We start from the raw sequence: 17,924 nt of genomic DNA on the forward strand, positions 1-17,924 counted from the left end.
GGCTGAGACTAGTTTAGGAGCAAGGGTCCCTGCTGCTGGCTGTGACCATGACCATGGGCTCAGGCCACCTGTCGTTTGACCATCTATTCTAAGCAGACAGGTCAGGACGTCCCAGCAAGTTTGCAAGACAAAGAACTCAGCTTCGACTAAGTGCTACCCACCCTTGGGCATCCTGGGGGACAGGGTGGTGGAGGCCTCTGAGGGCTGGAGGAAAAGTGCCACCTACCTCCTCCCCCACAAACAAATGAGGTCTCCAGCATTTCTCCACATTTCCAATGTGTCAGTACATTGGAAATCAGCCTGCTACTTTCAGTCCTTGGAGATCCGTGTGTGAGGTTGGCTCAGACCCCAGCCTCCATAGCCACAAATCCCTCCTGTCTGTCCTCACCGGGATTCTGGGGTCGAGGGGACAGTGGTGGTGGCACCTGCCTTCCCTGGTCATCTACTTGTGTCCTTGTGTTCAGTCCTGCTCTAGGGCCCCACCCCTAAGCGTTGCTCTCAATGTGCATCTAGGTGTGTAGCAGCCCCCTTTCCCTGGAGATTACAAAGCCAGGTGCCCCTTCTCCCCAGTTTGCCCTTTGGTCCCCCCCAGATTCGGGTCCCTCACCCATTTTGCAGAGCAGAACCTCTTCCCCTCTCTGCTCCCCCTCCCCCAAGACCACACTTAGGCAAGACCATTCATGGCTCCTGCTAAGTGACGGACCACCTATTCACCACCTCCCAAACCCTCTGCCCCAGGCAGTGGTGGTCTGGCTGGTGCTCCAACATTTCCAACTTTCCCTTTCCCCTTCTCTACAAGTGTTGGGGAGGAAAAAGGAAGATTGTGGAGCGTGACTTCCCTCTGGTATGAATTATGCCGCCTCCCTACGTATGAAGAGATTTCAACTCCTGTTTTTTCACCTTCTCTCTGCTGTGGGAGAGAGGTAAGGTCTCTCTGGTGTTCTCAGGAGGGCGGGTCAGCTGAGGAGCTGGTGGTTTTGTCCTGAAGGGGTTAAAGGGGGGCAACTTTAAGAGAAAAATCTTCTGTAGACATCATTTGTGTCTCATAGCCACTCCCCCTTTGTCACCTTCTATTCTGGAGGCTGGAAAAGTGAAATGCTCAACTCCCAGTCTCCCTTGAGGAAGGGGTGGCCACGTGATAACATCTTGACCCATGAGACATCTGTAGAAATCGGCTAAGGGGCTCCAGGAGAGAGCTTTTGCTTCCTGATAAAAGGGGTCAGGAATGTCTGGCACCTTTCCTGCCTCGAACACAGATGAGAAGTGTGGATCTGCGGCAGTGAGCTTGTGAGCAGGGCGACAACATGAGGACAAAGCCAACACGCCAAGGAGGGAGGACGGGGCAGAAAGCACAGAGCCGGGGTCCCTGGGAGCTCTGTGGGACAGCCGAGCCAACGAGCCAACCACTGTCTCGTGAAGAGGAAGCCTTATTTCTTTGAACCACAGTTCTTTGGGTTTCTGTTCCTTGAAGCCCAGTGCATCCCTAACAGATTCATCACTGTTTGAAGGAGGGTGAGTAGCCTTGCTGGCCTGGGGAGACTGTGTAGGGACACCCTTTGGTTTCACAGGAAGCTGGCCCCTTGTGGGTGTGACTTCCTGGGGAGGAAGGAGCTATATCACCTCTATCACTTCCATATCACCTATAAAGGGGACCGGTGCAGACAGCACCCTGGGGCTGCAGTGCTAGAGGAATGGGTGCCATTGGGGGCCGTTCTGTGACCCTGGGAAACTGGGCAAGGGGCACCCTTGATCGGGCGTGGCATTTGGGGTGGTTTCTCCGGAAGGGTCGCTGCCACCTGAGCAGAGCCTGAAACCGGGGTTCACCTGGCAGTTGGCAACAGTGCCATCGTGTGGCAGAGAGAAGCAAGGACAGTGGCTGAGGGGTCTGGTTCAGGGCCTCTTGGGGCTTGGATGGGGTCCCTCCCGTAGAGGGCGATTCCAGGGAAGTCTCGGACTTCCTGCTCACCTGATGGGTGTAAGTCCAAGCCGCTTTCCCTACCCAGAGGGACAAAATTAAAGATTCGTACCTTGAACCTGTGCACGGTTCATATTGGAAGGCAGAAGTAACCAGGGTCAGTTTTGACGCTAGGTGGTTTGTCTTTTGTTCATTTCCTTTGACAGACAAAAAAATCCCGCCTTATGTATACCTGGGCCAATGAGGTCACCAACTCCCTCTGAGGGAGACGGGTTGATCTGTGAAGACCTTCGGTGTGTCCATCCAGGAGACGATTCGTTGGGCCCTCTGTGTTTGCTCCAGTCTGCCCACAGACTCCCTGTCAGCCTTGGATGTGGGAGACTACAGGCCCATCCCCTGTGACTCAGGCTCACAACTGAGGAATGAGTTAAATAACCACCCCTTACATTTGTAGGACACGTGTAAGTACCTTTATGCCCACTAGCAGATTCTATTTTCACAGCCCCTCACAGACGGGACTTACGATACACACATTTTGTTGGCGAGAAAACAGCTAATAGATGAGGGTGGCTCACCCAAGGTCACCCCGCTGGTGTAACAAAGCACCCCAAAACTTTGTCTCTTAAAACAGCAAACATTTACTATCCCACACAGTTTCTGAGGGTCGGAAATCCAGGAGCAGCTTAGCTGGGTGGTTCTGGCTCAAGAACTGGCTGTGCCCAAGATGTTCACCAGGGTTGTGATCTCATCTGAAGGCCCAGCAGGGCTGGAGGATCCACTTCCAAGGTCACTCATGTGGCTGCAGGCAGAGAGCCTCAGTTCCTTGCCGTGTGGGCCTCTCCACAGGGCTGCTCACCATACCAGCTGCTTCCCTAGAATGAGAGATCCAACTTTCAGTTGCTTTCAGCAAGAGTGATGGGGGTGGGGAGCCAAGGAGGTGCCACAGTGTCTTTTAGAGCCTGATCTCAGAGGTGCTGCACCGTCACTTCTGCCTCGTTCCGTTGGTCACACAGACCAAGCCTGGTTCAGTGTGGAGGGAGGGTACACAGGGTGTGGATACCAGGAGGTGGGGATCACTGGGGCTGTCTTGGAGGTAGGCTGTCATGTCTCCCAGCCAGCACCTGCAGCCTCAGCCTTTGGCCCTTGAGACAGGATTGTTGGGGGCTTCTTTTGGGGGTAGAGTTGCCAAATTTAGCAAATAAAAAGACAGGATTCCCAGTTAAGTTTGAATTTCAGATACACGATGACTAATTTTTTTGGTAAACGTATGTCCCGAATATTGTATGGAAGCCCTACTTTGGGGTGGAGAATAGGTGTCCAAGAGGGGACACGTTCCTTGGGGGAGGGCTGAGTTCTGGGGCTCTAGGATTGCGCATATGACCTGAGGTTGATAAGCTGACCTCTGGTCTTTGTGGGTGCTGAGCCCAACACTTCCGGGTGGAAGTGTCCTGGTCCTCGGCTTCCCTGAGGGACCCAGACAGCATCACCAAGGCAGAAAGGGCTAGGGAAGGCCATTTTGCAACTCTGGTGCCCCCACCCCTGCTGAAAGCCTCCTTCCTTAGGAGCCCTGGAGAGGGAGGTGTCCCCACCTCAGCTCCAGGTGGGGCTTCAGAAGCTGAAGACTGAGGGGTAGTTGAGAGGAGGGTGGCTAGGGAGCAGGGAAGTGAAGGCACAGGATCCCACCTGCTCTAGCCTCACCCGGGGGACGGGAGGCAAGAAGTGGCCTCTGCCTTCTGACTCCTCACAGAGGGGTCCTAAAAGGCTGGCCTGAGTGGCATCCTCCCTGGCCCCTGAGCCAGCCCCCTTCCCCCCCCGCCAAATTGTCCTGCCCTGACCGCCAGCTGATGTCCACTCTCAGACCTCCTCGGCAGCTCCTGTCTTCAGCTACAGAGGACCGTGGTCGAGGAGTGGGGCGTCTCTCTTCCTTCCTTAATCTCAGGAAAGCCCAGCTCTTCCGGCCCCAGCCCTGCAGAACCAGCTGGCCTCGAGTCTCAGGGCCAGAAGTTGGCCTTCCCAGGAAGGGCTTGTCCTCTCTCAGACATCCCTGTCCACATGACTACACCCGCCCCAAACCCGAAGCTCCCTGGGAGTTGGGCCAGCAGGGCAGAGCAGGCCTACCCTAGGCGAAGCGCTTATCTTTCTCATGGTAGGAGAAGGGGTCCCCGGGGAAGGGCTGAGGTGGGGGCTGGTTGTAGGCGCCCTGCAGGAAGATCCAGGCCGTGCCCACCATCATGATGGGCGTCACCACAAACAGGCAGAGTCGGTCCACTGTGCGGGCCACTCGGTTCCAGCAGTCCTTTTCCTGGGGGCAGGGAGACGGAGACAGTGGGGGTGAGGAAGGGCCTCAAACCACAGACCCACAGCCCAAGCTGGGGCCGGTGACGGAGGCATGGCCTCGGTGTATCTGCGGGGCTTGCCTCAGGCTTGCGGTGGATGGGATGTGCTGGTGTGTCCCCAGCAGGGCCCAGGCCCCCCTGAAGTCAAGGCCTCTGTCTGTCCCTCCACACCCCACTGGAGGGCTCCAGGGGCTGAAGAGGACCTGGGGGTGCCTGGAGTCTCTCTCAGGGGGCTAAGGACGGTAAATCATCCCCTCTCCTCCCTCTTCACCCCTCCCAGCTAGCCCCTACATGAACTGGAAAATGGTGCCCCTTTCTCAAGAGAGAAGTTTGAAAAGTTGTGTGATGCTGAACAACCACCTAAGTCTGCCTTTGAAATGTCTGAGTATGTCTGGAGTATCAGACTTGGGGTTGAGCAGGGACAGAAAATGGTTGGCAGCCCGGACAAAGAAGGGACCCTAAGGGAGCTGTGTTCCTGGCCCAGAGTGCTGCTCTGGGGTTCTAGGCGGGGGCTGTCCCTCCCAGGGTGCCTGGAGTCTGCACCCACTGTGAACTCCTTCATCTAGGTGGGTTCGTGTCTCACGTGGAACCGAGCCCCCTTAAGACAGGATACACCCGATGTGTGGCAGGCCTGTGACTACTCACCTCATTGTAATTGTTCTGGTCCCTCATGTGGTTGACGATGAAGTTGGCCCCATCCACGGCTGGCTTCAGCTGACTGAAGAGCTCCTGCTGGGCTTGCTCAGAGCCTGCTGGGGGCTGGCCTGTGGATACCAGGCCAGAGGAGGGCATGAGTCCTGGCCCCAGCCCACCTCCCACGGACGGGCCAAAGTCCCAGGCCACACGGGGACCCACGTGCGGTGGTGAGGCGCCGGGCCAGCCCGTGCCGCTCCGACTGCTTCTCAAACATGAGGTCACTTCGGGACTTGAGCAAGAAGTACTCCTCGGCCTTGGAGATGTAGCCCAGGGAACTGCTTCTCCGGACGAGAGCCCCCGGGCTGGGCCCATCCTCTGCCGGGCGGGACATGTGTAGGAGTTTGGGCAGGGTCTCCAGGAAGAGCTGCGGCAGGTCAGGGGGGCACAGGAAAGGTATTTGACAGACATGGGTCACCTTCACACACCCAAGCGCCTGTGACCCTCTGCCCGGCTGCCACAGAGTACTCCCGAGTCTGACGCTGTCATCCATTTTCCCGATCCCCCGCTGATGGACACTTAGGTTGCTTCCAACTCTCCCCATTACTCACAGCACAAAGCACAACTCATTTGTTGAAAATGAATTATATATGAACAACAAAAAAGTAAGAAAAATGCCCTGACTGCTGAGCTCTCTTCTTCAAATGGTAAAGATCAAGCAAGTTGCTAAGGCACCTTCACATCCCAGAACAGCTAGTGGCCCTGCAGCGGCTGAGAGGCAAGGACAGCCCCCTCCTGGGTACGCTGCCCCCACATTCCTCACCTTTTTTTTTTTAATTAAAAAATTTTTATTTTATTTTTGAGAGACAGACGGAGCATGAGCGAGGGAGGGGCAAGAGACAGGGAGACACAGAATCCAAAGCAGGCTCCAGGCTCTGAGCTGTCAGCACAGAGCCCGAAACGGGGCTTGAACCCACGAACCGTGAGATTATGACCTGAGCTGAAGTTGGCGCTCAACCGACTGAGCCACTCAGGCGTCCCCCTCACCTTCTTTTTTTTAAATCAGGGTGTAGGGGCGCCTGGGTGGCTCAGTCGGTTAAGCGTCCAACTTCAGCTCAGGTCATGATCTCATGGTCTGTGAGTTCGAGCCCCGTGTCAGGCTCTGTGCTGACAGCTCAGAGCCTGGAGCCTGTTTCAGATTCTGTGTCTCCCCCTCTCTCTGACCCTCCCCCATTCATGCTCTCTCTCTGTCTCAAAAATAAATAAACATTAAAAAAAAATTAAAAAAAAATAATCAGGGTGTAACACATCCAGCAGACTGAGCAAATCTTAAGTGTAGAGCCAGATGGAGTTTTACAGATGCATTCAACTGCGTAAACGCCACCCAGGTGAGATATCAACCCAACACCGTTCCAAGGGTTCCCTCAGTGGCTCCTGCCGTCACTTCCTACCCACCCCCAGGGGTAACCACCATCCTGATTTCTATCACTGACGGCTGGCTGTTGCCTGACCTTGAACTTTCGGGAGAGAAAGCTGTGCGGCCTGTGCTCTTTAGTGTCCGGCTCCTTCCAAGCCCCCGTGTGCTAGGAGAGCCGTCCACGCCGCGTGGGTGGCAGCACATGGCGCTTCTGCACGGCTGGGTGGCACTCCCCTGTGTGAGCACGCTCTCCTGGAGAGGGACGGCCAGACAACTTCCAGCGTTTGGCCTAGGCCCCTCACCTTCTTGACCCCCTCAGACAGCACGTGGGTGCTGGGTGTGCGAAAGTGGATGTTGAGCACGATGACACAGATCACCACGACCATGGTCACCAGCACCATGCCGAAGAGCAGGAACCTGTAGGCACACACTCAGCCTGGAACCCACGGGGCAGGGCGAGGCGTGCTGGGCGTGTTGGGGCGGGGGAGGGCGAGGGGTAGGGCGGGGTGGGTGAAGCGTGGCGTGGCATAGCCATCACTCACTTGCCGATGAGGGGGATGGCCATGGACGTGGCGGGCAGCCGCTTGGAGATGAGCAGCAGGAAGACCGACTGGGCCAGGAGCACCGAGATGGCCATCGACGTCTTCTCGCCACCTGGGGGAGCCTGGACTTAGCTGCTACCTCTGGTCTTGACCCCAGCGGGTCCCACTGTGGCCCCCTCACCACCATTCGCGATGCCACGGTACCTTGATCGACACCATGGGCTTTGGAGCTAGGGCACCTAGCTCTTCCACTTACTGGCTGGGTGACCTTCGGCAAGTAGCCTAACCTCTCTGTGCCTCAGTTGTCTCAACCACTAAATGTCGTGAGGACAAAGTGAGAGAGCGTGAAACGCTCCTCACTCTGCCAGGAGCTGGGCAAGCGCTCAGCGAACACCGGCTATCACAGTTGGCCAGCTCCCTGCCACGCAGCCCTCCCAAATCACAGATCTGTGTGTCCCACCCCGTACAGAAAGCTCTGGGACATCCTCATAGCACCAATGATACCCTAACTCCTAGTCCTCCATTCAGAGACCCCAGCCGGGCACTGCCCAGCTCTTCCCACCTGAGGTCCTGAGCATGTGGGGCCGTGGCCACTGTGGTCACAGGTCCCCAACCCTGCCCCGGGGCCCCTTCTCTATCTGCAGGGTGCCCACCAACCCACCTCCAGCTCAAGCAGCGCCTCTTCCAGGAAAGCTTCCCCCATTTCACTGCCCCTCAGCCTGTGCTAGTTCTGTGGCTTCTACAGTCTCTGCCAGCAGCAGAGGCTAGATTGCGTTTGTCCCTGGGGCTCACTGTGCCTTGCTTACAGTAAGCATTTGAAACGATTCCGAAACCAAGTGAGCGAAGATTACACGTGTCCTTCTAGAACCAGGTGAGCGTAGATTGCACGCTTCCATGCCTGGCTTCCTGGAGATCCCGTTTTCCACCCACTCGTTCAAAGTGGACGGCCTTCTGTGTGTCAGGCCCATGGTCACACGTGGTGGCCAGGACAGACCTGTTTCTGTTCAGAGAGACGGTCTAGGGGTTCTCCCTAGGGTTCTGGGGAGGCCTGCTGTGAGCAGCAGAAGCAGGGTCCAAGGGGGACTGTCCATTTGGGGATATCGGACATGGTCACAAAACCCTCCCCTTGGCTGGCCACCCCCCCCCCCCCATGCCTGGACCCTGGGCAGGGAGCCCCGGGAGTGGTGACCCCGTTGTGGCTCCTGGAGGAGGTGAGGGGAGGGCTGGGGAGGCCCATGCGCAGATGCCCTTGGGGACAGGGAGGGGCTGGGGCAGGCTCAGGCTCACTGTCAGCCGGCAGGTAGAAGACCAGGTTGATCATGAAGGAGATGAGCACGCAGGGCACCAGGATGTTGATGATGTAGAAGAGGGGCTTGCGGCGGATGATGAGGTAGAAGGTGACGTCCTGGTGGCCGGGACTGTCCAGCGGGACACCGGGGTCCACGTTGATCCTGGCTGGCCGGTGCACTATCTCCCACTCCCCGTTCTCTGAGGAGGGCAGGAGGACACCTCGGTGTCAGGCCAGGCAAGGGGGCGGGTTGGGGGGGCGGCGGGGAAGGACGGGGGTGGGGGTGGGGTGGGGGGTCTGGGTGGAGTGAGCCAGCCCGAGGGCGCGCGCAGAGGAGGGTTTAGGTTCTGATGGTGGGCGTCTTTCCCTGGGGCTTGGGAAGGAAGTTTCAATCTGCAAGGGGGAAATTCTGCCTTGGGAGTGTGGGCTTTTTTTGTTTTGAAAATATAGAAGCTGAGGCTGTGTGTGGTTCAAACAAGGAGTCTTAGAGATAATGACGTGGTGAGAGTAAGACCAATGCCCCCGCCCCAAACCCTGGTGATGTAGCCGCCTTGGGACAGGTGTGACATAGGTTTTCTCTGATGAACAGGGGTGTGTGGTGGGGGCCCCATAGAAGACCTGAGCCCGGTCATAGATAGGAGTGTGGGGCGTTGGCAGGGGGCAGCATACACAACATTAGGATCGGTGGCTAAAGCCGCAACCACGCCTCTGGGCTTCCTGGGAACAGAAGACTAACTACCCCCCTCATTTGTCAGTTACATCCATCCCTAGGGACCCTGTCCAGACGCAGGAGGGTCTTCTGGCCCGGGCAGAGGAAGGGTGGGGCCAGTGTCTGTCTCTGCCTTTGGGACACAATCCCCTCCTGGGGATTTCTTTCCTTTCAATGTGCTAGATTTGCGTCGCTAAGTACGTCTGCGTGTGTTTCTCTGTGGGTCGGTATGTGTCTGCGCATCTGGGTCTCCCCGCCCGTCAGTGTGCCTGTATGTCCACCTTCCAGGTGTACACGTGTGTGCCCACGTGCATCTCTGGCGGGGAGGCGTTGGTGTGACTGTACCCACGGGTGTGCGTCTGAGGGGCCTGCCCACCCACCAGCTGCTACTCTCAGCACCTGTGAAACCCTCAGGGTCGATGATGATCCACTCCACAGGATAGGAGCGGCCCTCTTTCTCCTCCTGCTTCAGACTCAGGGTGATCTCCTTGGCCGTGTACTTGAGTGAACTGGGGAGGGCAGCGGGGAGAGGGTGGTCCTCAGCCACTGGCTGCGGCCACTGAGGGCAGAAAGGCCAGTACAGGAGGTTCACGGTCAGAGGCGCCCTTGTGGGTCTGGGGGAGCTCTAATCAGGACTGAGGGTGCCTCGAGCACCTCTCTCAGCCCCTGGCAGGGTGCCCGGGGGTGAGGGCTGCCTGGAGAAGTGGGTGCACCTGAACTTGAGGGAGCAGTTCTGCCAGTCGAAGGGGAAGTAGGTGACGGAGATGGGGCAAGAGGAGCGGAAGATGGCGGGCGGCAGCCAGTACACGTAGCCCGAAGGGTAGACGAGCACGTTGCAGGCGTAGGAAATCTGGAAGGAGCCGTCGTTGCTGAGGGACAAGGACAGAGGCCACCATGAATGCCAGCCAGCTGGGAGCTGGCAGAGTTGGGGGAGGCGGAGGGTCGAGGGGATGCCAGGGAGGGTTGTGGCTCAACTTGTTCTCCAGCACAATCTCTGGGAGCCACAGCATGTCAGGGGGCAGGCGCAGGACACTGATATTTCCAAATTCTTCAGCATCCCACTGCAGCCGGGGGTCCGTCCAGCCCTGGAACCCGAAAGGTATGTCAGCAGTCAGCTCTGCTGTTGTCCAGGCTCCCCCTGCTCTCCTCACTTCCCTGGGGGAACACTGGACAGGGTCTTGGAACTGTGACAAAAGAAGTTTGGGGGAGGTGGGTGCAGAGTTAGGACTCATGTCCGTCACGGACAGCTGTGTAGAACGTACACTGCACAACAAAGGGAGCATATTTCATTGTGGACACAGAAGACTTACGTCTATATTATGAACTTCTGATGGATGGCAGAAGAGTGTTTTCTAATAAAGTCAGAATACCGTGACAACCTTCCCATAGGTAAAGAATCCCAATTCACCGGAAGTCTCCATCTGAGCTTGTGGCTGTACAAGGTGGTGGGAAGGGCAGCTGGGCCTGTGGGTAGGAGCCAGCTCCTCCTGGAGGCCAGGAGGATCCCCTCCTGGAGATCCCTAAGCAGAAGGAAGCATGGGGCCTACACCCTCACCCCCCCGGCTGTGAGTGGGGTCGTCTCCTTACGTGCTCAATCCACACGTTAGTGGTGAGGGTCTCCTCAACTTCTTTCTGTAATCACACAAGAGCACTGTCCCCTAGGGCCCGCACTGCTCACCTGCACACATTCACCAGGCAGCTACTTCCTGCCACCCCCCGGAGGAAACCACAGCAAATGGCCTGACCAGACTCCTGGCCCAAGCACGCACAGTCAGGAGGGGCTGGGCAGACCAAGGAGCAGGGAGGGGACACCCCTGAAGTGTGTCATGGGTCTGATATGGGGGACACCCCAGAGCTGAAGCTGGAGGGGCAGGGGCATCGGCTCGAGGCCTGTGGGCAGCAGTGAACCTGGAGAACGCTGGAGCATGCTTCCCCGGGAGAGGAGCTACCACGGGCCAGGCTGGGACCTTGAGCTTCCTCCGTGGCCATCCCAGTCCAGGAGACAGCCAGGCCTCCAGGAAGCTGTCCCCGCCCTCGGGTCCCCAGCCCAGCCACAGAGGGGCCTCTCACCAGAGAGATGAGATTGGAGAGTGTGAGGGCCAGCGAGACCTCCACGCTCTCATCTTTGTGAGCCACAGGCCGGAGCTCCTTGTTGTAGCCCTTCTCTTCAAACAGGTGCCGAATCAGCCGCTCCTCCTCGTTCAGGCCCCAGCTGCCTGGGGAGGGACAGGAAGAGGGATGGGGTGCTGGGAGGGGGGACCGGGAAGGGGGCTGCCGTGAAATCCTGCCAGGCCATGGGGCTGGGCTGAGCTGGGGGGACCCAACCACTCCCCAGGAAGGGGTCCTGGCGGTCAACCCCCTCCAGAGTTGGGGTGGGAGCTGGGCCTGATGCAGGGGAGGAGTAGGAGGGGACCATGCAGCAGGGACCCTGGGTGCAAGTCCTGAGGGACCCTTCAGGGCAGGGTGATGCCCACTCTTACCACACACGACCAGGGCAGCCAGCAGCCCCAGCGTTAACACCGGCCCCTCCATCCTGTCCCTCTGACTAGGTCTTGTGGTGGCCCCTCCAGTCTACAGGGCTGGGGAATGTGGGTGGGTAGGAGAGGGGACAGGTGCTGGGTTGGGAGGGGGGGAGTGTGAAGGGAAGAGGCGGCCGGAAACGCAATCTGACACCTCTGGGCATGACTGCTGGGTAGAAAACCCAAGGCAGGTGACAAGGGGGTGGGGACAAGGACTGGCTGCTGGGCGGGAGCCCAAGGACATGAGGCAAAGATCCCAGGCTGGAATTCTCTGCAATTAGCGAGCGGTAGGGCTGGGGGCTGGGTAGGGGCCCTGGACACTGGGGGCAGTGCTGGTCAGTCATGCCTAGGGGAGTGGTGACACTCAGCTGTGGCTGTTTCTTGGGGGGGCAGACAGTATGCTGAGCTGGGGGCTTAGCAGCCTCTCTCCAGTGTCTTTGTGACCTCCGCCAACTGCTTCTGGAGGCAGGGCCCTGTCTGGCCCTGTCTAACATCCACTCATCCAGTTCCCAAGAAAGCTCCAGAGTCATCTGTGTAGGTCATAAATAATGTTTATTGAAGCAGCTGTGATTTTCCGATGGCACATCTGGGAAGACACACGGACCCAGGTCCCCCGCCCCCCACACCCAGCCAACTGTGGCTGTGACAGTTTGTCATCATAGGAGCCCCTGGGAGCAGTAGGTCCTGACGGGGGGTTAGGGGTCCAGATGTGGTTCATGGCCCCCGGGCCGAAGGAATCTGAGGGCTCGGTGGGTGGTGCCCTCCACTCTACCTTGCACCCATCTGAGGTCCCTCTGCCTCTGCCAGGGCGGCCAAGCGGAAGGCCTGCAGGGCCTGCACCAGCAACCGGGGAAGGCTGCGGGCCATCGTGGCTGGCTCCAGGCCCACCAGGCCACCAAAGACCACATGCTGGCCCCCCAAGCCTGCCCGCACCCAGGCTCGGAAGAGGCCGGTCAGTGTCTTGGAGCCCAGATCTGCCAGGACCTGCAGAAGGAGAATCGGGGCTCACAACCTCACTGGGTCTCCCCCCTTGTGGCCCCCAGAAACTCTCACCCAGATCCACTCCCCTCCATAGCCCCCGATCCTGCACACTTCTGCTCACTTGGACACCCCCACGCACCCTTCCACTCACACCTTTCCCTCACAAGTTCCCATCCACCCCACCTAGCACCCAGCTTACACACAGCTGCCCTCCCCACCCTTTTCTCCCAAGACACCCCTGCCTCCACTGCAAGCTGCTGGCAGGTCCTCCCTCTTGCTGTGGAGGGTGCCCTTTCTGTCCCCCCTACCTACTAGGGCTGACCCAGGTCAGCCTTCTGAGGCCACTGTGAGCGAATGTGGGAAGCCTGAGGACCTACCTCATGGAAGTCCATGGCCAAGTGCTCTGATGGGACCTGTAGGATCCAGGCATGGGTGCCTTGAAGGGTGGCCAACTTCTGTTGCAGCGTCTCCAACCCAGGGCAGCCTGAAGGAAGGGGAGAGGTCCCGGGAATAACAGAAAACTGACACCAGCAAGGAGCTGGGAGAGGGATTCCCACCAGGACCCCAGAATGGCCTCCCAGTGGGCAGATTTCTTCTCATGCTACACACGGGGAAACTGAAGTTCAGCAAATGGTCTCTGCTGACCCTGAGGGCGGCCCAAAGCCAGAAGTGCTCCCAAAGAGTCATCCTCCCTGCTGCAGGGGGAGGGGTCGGGAGGGGAGAGCTAGTCTGCTGGTTGCCCCATGGGTGGGTAACCGCTTCCCAGAGCGGACCTTGGGAGAATCCCCGCAGGGGACTGGCCGCCCTTGGCCTGCTACTCTCCCTGCAAAGGCCGGCAGGGGGCGCCCTTACCGTTCCCTTCCTTGCGCTGCTCTGGTCTCCGCTTCGGGAACCGCGCGCCTGCAGCCCGCGATCCTGGGGAGACGCGGGGTTAGGGGATCGCCTCCGCCGCGCGGAGTCGGCGTGCGGGGGCTGGAATATGAAGGCACGGGGTACCTGGGTGTAGCCGCTGCTCGCGGGCAGGGTGCCTGGGAGGCTCTAGGAGCGACAGAGCGGAGCGAGCCAGGGCTGGGGCCAGACGCCGCATCCCTGGGCTCGGGCCGAGCAGGTCCTGAGCGCCCCGCAGCAGGCCCAGGAGGGTGTGCGCCAGCGAGCGCAGCTCTGCGGGCAGGACAAGCGTCCGGGCGGAGGTCAGACGTGGGCCAGGTCCCCTGCCCTCCCGGCCCAGCCCTGGGAACTGGACTGACCGCATCGCCTCCGGCGCTGCAGGCACTGCTGTTGCGCCAGACGCGCACAGGCGACCGCGGGCCCGGAGCACAGGCGGGAGTAGAAGGCGCACGGCGGGGCGGCGTCTGCCTGCGGCTCCGCGGGCGGGTCCCAGGCCAGAAGCTCCCGGCAGCTGGGTTCCCGGCTGGAGGGGATTGCTACAGGGGTCGACGGGGACCATCTCAGCCCTGGCTTTGGGGCCTAGCGTCCGCAGCCCTCCCCTGAAGGGAGACCGGCTTTCTTGACGCCCTAAGGGGCTGGGGGCGGGCGGGGTGAAGATGGGCTTGTTCCAGGGCTGTTAGCGGGACACTTCGGGGAGGGGGGAATAGGAATGGGGCGCTCACCGCTCATCTGCTCCTGGAGCCAGTCCTTGAACACGGCCACTCGAGTGTAGACTCCGGGCTTCCCTGGCTCTCCGCATCCGTCCCCCCAGGAGGTGACCCCGTACAGGACCTCCTTGGGGCGGGGGCCAGGCTCAGAACATGTCAGGGGGCCTCCGGAGTCACCCTGCGGGACCCGAGTCAAAAGAGAGGGTACTACATTGACCTGCCCCCTCCTATGCCAGCTTTACACTTGGCAGGCAGCTTTGAATTCTCCTGGGGTTACTTCTTGTACCCATTTTAGCAATGAGAACATAGAGGCTCAGACAAGTTGAATGACAGCCTGACTGTGGAAGGAAAGAGGCTGTTCTTTCCCTGGGGAACCAGGACCCTCCAGCACCCTCCAGTCAATCAGGGCTCATACCTGGCATGAGTCGATGCCCCCGGCCAGGTAGCCGGCACAGAGCATGCTGCTGGGGTGCAGCTCGGGCCCCAAGGCCCTTTTGCAGGTGTCAGCACTGAGCAGGGGCACTCGGGCCTCCCTGACCGCCTCAGCCTCAGGCCCGTCTACAGGGAAACGGTGGAGGGGGCTCAGGCCTTCAGGGCAGGAGTGTCGCTTCCGGGGGGGCCCCCCTCCCCCGCCCTGCCCTCCTTGATTCCTACCCCCCTGCAAGACCAGGCAGCATTTTGCGAAGCAAGGAAGTCAGATTCGCGACACCCCCGGCCTTCCCAAACTCCATCACCCCAGCACCCCATTCTTCCCACTCACACTCGCGCCTCACCCAGGCCCGGGCCTGCCCCATACCTTCGAAGAGGGCCCCCCAGCCCGCGATGGCGCAAGCCGTGCCGGCTGGGGGCTCCCGGGGCCCCTGGGGCAGGCACACAGGGCGCACGGCCCCTGCCCAGCTCACCGGCGTCCACAGCTGCACGAGGGCCAGGTCGTTGTGGAAGGTCCGCGGGTCAAACTGCGGAGGGGGTGGCGGCGCAATATCAATGAAGCGTGGGGTGGGGGTGCTGTTCCCGACTCCGAGAGCCTGGGAACTGTCCTCTCACCTTGGGGTGGGGCAAGATGCGGTTCACCGGCACCTCCTCCGCTTGCTCCCCCCGGGGGCCCTCGGCCAGCGTCACCGTCCACAGAAGCTCGTTCTGGGCGCTGCGGGGAGAGCGGCGGGTGATACGCAGGACAAGGGTGCAGCGGGTCCCTTGGAGACCCTGCCCTCCGCCCACAGGCACCACCCACCCAGCAAGCCCGCACGCCGGGCTCTTTCTCCGCTGTTACTCGCGGGGCAGGGAGGGTGGGCCAGGGCGAGGCGGCGGTCCCCAGGAGGCCCCCCGAGCCGGGCGGGTGGTCCCCTGATAGCGGCTCCCTGGCTGGGCGGCGTGGGCGCCTCGAGGCCCCAGAGCTGGGCAGGGCGGTGGCCGCCGCCAGGGGGCAGCAGAGACCGGCCCTCGCACGTGTCGCCCGCCCGACGACCCCGGAAGGAAGCATTGGACCAAGCGTTAGGGATCTGGGCTGGTCAGCGGCCTGGGGCCCAACGTACCCCGCGAAGCAGTGCGCCGCGGTGAGTACCCAGGACGCCGCCACCAGGACGCCGCCGCACAGAGGCTGCCCTCCGACTTGCAGCCTCACCAGCCAGGGCCAGGCCCCCGGGGGCGCAGCGCTACCTCCGACAATGCGGCCGTGGGCACGCGTCACGTTGACAGTGCTCGGGCGCCGCTCGCCACACGGCCCTAGAAAGGTGGCATCGGAGTCACAAGGGACAAGTCCTTGCCGCCCTGACCCTTGAGGCTCCTCCAGGGTTCGCCCTGCCCTCAGCCCTAACCCCCTCGAGCCCTTTCAGCCTTACCTGGGGTGGCTGGATCCTGCGCTTGTGGCCTAGGACGCCCGGGTCCTGCTGAGACACAGACCTTTGAGCCTCACTGCTACCCTCCCACCTTCCCGCACCCCCGGCAGAGCCTGGGCCCTCTCCCTGCCCTGCCGCTTCCCTTCTGTTCCTCCCCCCCCCCCCCCCAGCAGTCAGGGTCCTTTCAGTGGCCATAAACTTCTCACTGTCCCTGCCCTCCTGCCTTGGCACGCGCTGTGCCCCATGCCTGGCATGCTCTTGCCTCTTGGAGAGACCTTCTTAAGCATCATCTCTGTTGTAGCCCCACCTAGTTTCCGTCTCCGAGAGGGAGTCAAGTCTGGAGGGAAGGGATGGGGTGGACAGGAGAACGGACGCAGGTAGTCAGTGAGAGCTCACCCGGGCACGGGACCGTGTGGTTGGCACAGCCTCTGCACTCGTGGAGTCTGTGCTGGATCTCCATTGCCACTCGATTTACTGCCCACTGGGCGCTCCTCTGGGCAGCCTGCAGCGCTTTCGTCCCCTGGGCTGACAGAGCTGCTGGGACAGAGGGTACAATCATGCATGGCTGGGGAAGGACCTCAGGCTCCAGCCCTGAGCCTGCCTTGGGAGACAGGGGGAAGCAGGTCAGTCTCCAGGAGCACCGGGCAGAATGGGGAGGAGAGAGAGCCCCAGGGGCCTGAGGGCCCAGCGCTCGGAGCAGATGGTCCCAGATTCTCAACCCATTGGACCTGAGCTGGGCTGGAATCTTTAAAGAGGGACTTGCCTTAAACATCTTGAAGGAAAAACAGCACCTCAGAGGTAGAGACATCACAAAACTCAGGCTTACGGACAAAATAACTGTCACCGAGTTGCCTACCTTTGGGCCCAGATAGCCAAGGAGCTGCCCGCCTGGACCCCTTCCTCCTGCTAGACCCGGAACCTTCCCCAAAGCATACCCCTTGGCAGTGGCTGCCAGGTCCCCTTCCCTGTGCACCCTGGTCCTCCCCCTCCCTCTCCCACCCGTGCCTCCGTTTCTGGCCCCTTCTCCCTGCAGGGTGGGCAGAGGGGGCCAAAGGCCTCAATGAGTGGGGGTGGCAAGGTCATGCTCGCCAGCCCCACCCCACTTCCTCTGAGCTCCTCCCACCTCTGCCGCCCCCTCAGAGCAGCCCGGGCTCACCTTGCAGGGTGCTGGGGGGCAGGCGCATGTACAGTGGGTGCCCAGCGACAGACGGTAGGTCTGGGAAGGGCAGCAGCAGCAGCAGAAACACAGGCAGCAGCATGGTGACCAACAGCCAGGGCGAGCGACCCCGTCCTCTTTCCCCCTCGGAGTCTGCCCTCCAGGTGCTTATCCTTGGGTGTCTGCCTCCCACTGCCTTTCTGTCCCTGGGCCCTGAATTCGTGTCCCTCAAATCATCCGACTCTGTTCTCGTACATCAAAACCACCCGCTTCCCTCAGTCGGTCCCTCACCTGGCCCTTAACTCCCGGGAGCCCACAGGGGACTGGGGCTTGGGGGGCTATATAGAGGACAGGCTGGGGGGGTACTCGGGAGGGGGGCCAGGGCTGGGGGAGGGATCGGGATGGGGGCTCGACCCTCACCTTTGAAGTCCCACGGTCCCAGCTCTGAGGCCCCCCTTCTGTCAAAGGAACCCTTGTTTCTGCGGCTCCATCAAAGGGGCCTGGACAGGCCAGAAGAGCTGACAGTTGGGCTGGGGGCCAGGCAGAGGGGGGCTGGTGGGCAGGGGCTGGCCCTGTCTCCGAGGCTCTGATGGCGGGGGGTAGTCCCATCTGCCTCTATTCCCTGAGGACTTTAGGACTGTGCTGGGGGCACACACTCCTGGAGGGAGGAGGGCAGGGGGTGTGTGAGGGTCCTCGGCAGCCCCACCCCCTGAGGAGGTGCCCGAGCTCCCAGCCCCTGTGCCCCTAATTGCTTGGCAGCGTCTCTCCCCGATGTAGCCATTTCTAAAGATGATCAAAGCGCCCTAATTAGCGCCGTAATTGCCGCACTGGGGGTGGTGGGGTGGGAAGAGGCAAAGGCAGGCCCCGAGAGGAAGGCAGACATGAAAGGCCCCACCAGTGGCCCAGTTTGGGTAGGACCGGCCCCAGCAGCTTCTGACGCTCTCCCAGACCCCCTGCCCCTACGCAGTGCTCGCTCGGCCTGTCCAGCATTGTTCTCA

At 60.5% G+C, this 17,924-nt stretch overlaps 2 protein-coding genes across 2 annotated transcripts; both read right to left on the reverse strand.

The window, feature by feature from the left end:
- Positions 1–4,034: 4,034 nt before the first annotated feature.
- CHRND (cholinergic receptor nicotinic delta subunit) lies at positions 4,035–11,372 on the reverse strand. The gene is made up of 12 exons (XM_047871793.1): positions 11,321–11,372; positions 10,911–11,056; positions 10,428–10,472; positions 9,816–9,925; positions 9,554–9,709; positions 9,240–9,349; positions 8,131–8,331; positions 6,844–6,955; positions 6,604–6,718; positions 5,107–5,311; positions 4,897–5,015; positions 4,035–4,217 (listed from the first exon to the last, which is right to left on the reverse strand). The coding sequence occupies exons 1-12, from the start codon at positions 11,370–11,372 to the stop codon at positions 4,035–4,037; spliced, it is 1,554 nt and encodes a 517-aa protein (XP_047727749.1).
- A 520-nt stretch (positions 11,373–11,892) lies between these two features.
- Positions 11,893–17,450, reverse strand: PRSS56 (serine protease 56). Its single transcript, XM_047871653.1, has 13 exons — positions 16,927–17,450; positions 16,167–16,304; positions 15,774–15,818; positions 15,468–15,657; positions 14,980–15,079; positions 14,732–14,891; positions 14,351–14,493; positions 13,951–14,113; positions 13,588–13,764; positions 13,337–13,501; positions 13,193–13,255; positions 12,718–12,824; positions 11,893–12,343 (listed from the first exon to the last, which is right to left on the reverse strand). Exons 1-13 carry the CDS (start codon positions 17,027–17,029, stop codon positions 12,128–12,130), a joined length of 1,770 nt encoding a protein of 589 aa, XP_047727609.1. The 5' UTR covers positions 17,030–17,450; the 3' UTR covers positions 11,893–12,127.
- Positions 17,451–17,924: the final 474 nt, after the last annotated feature.

This window comes from Prionailurus viverrinus, chromosome C1 (genome assembly GCF_022837055.1).
Source record: "Prionailurus viverrinus isolate Anna chromosome C1, UM_Priviv_1.0, whole genome shotgun sequence".
In the NCBI taxonomy this organism is placed as follows: Eukaryota; Metazoa; Chordata; class Mammalia; order Carnivora; family Felidae; genus Prionailurus; species Prionailurus viverrinus.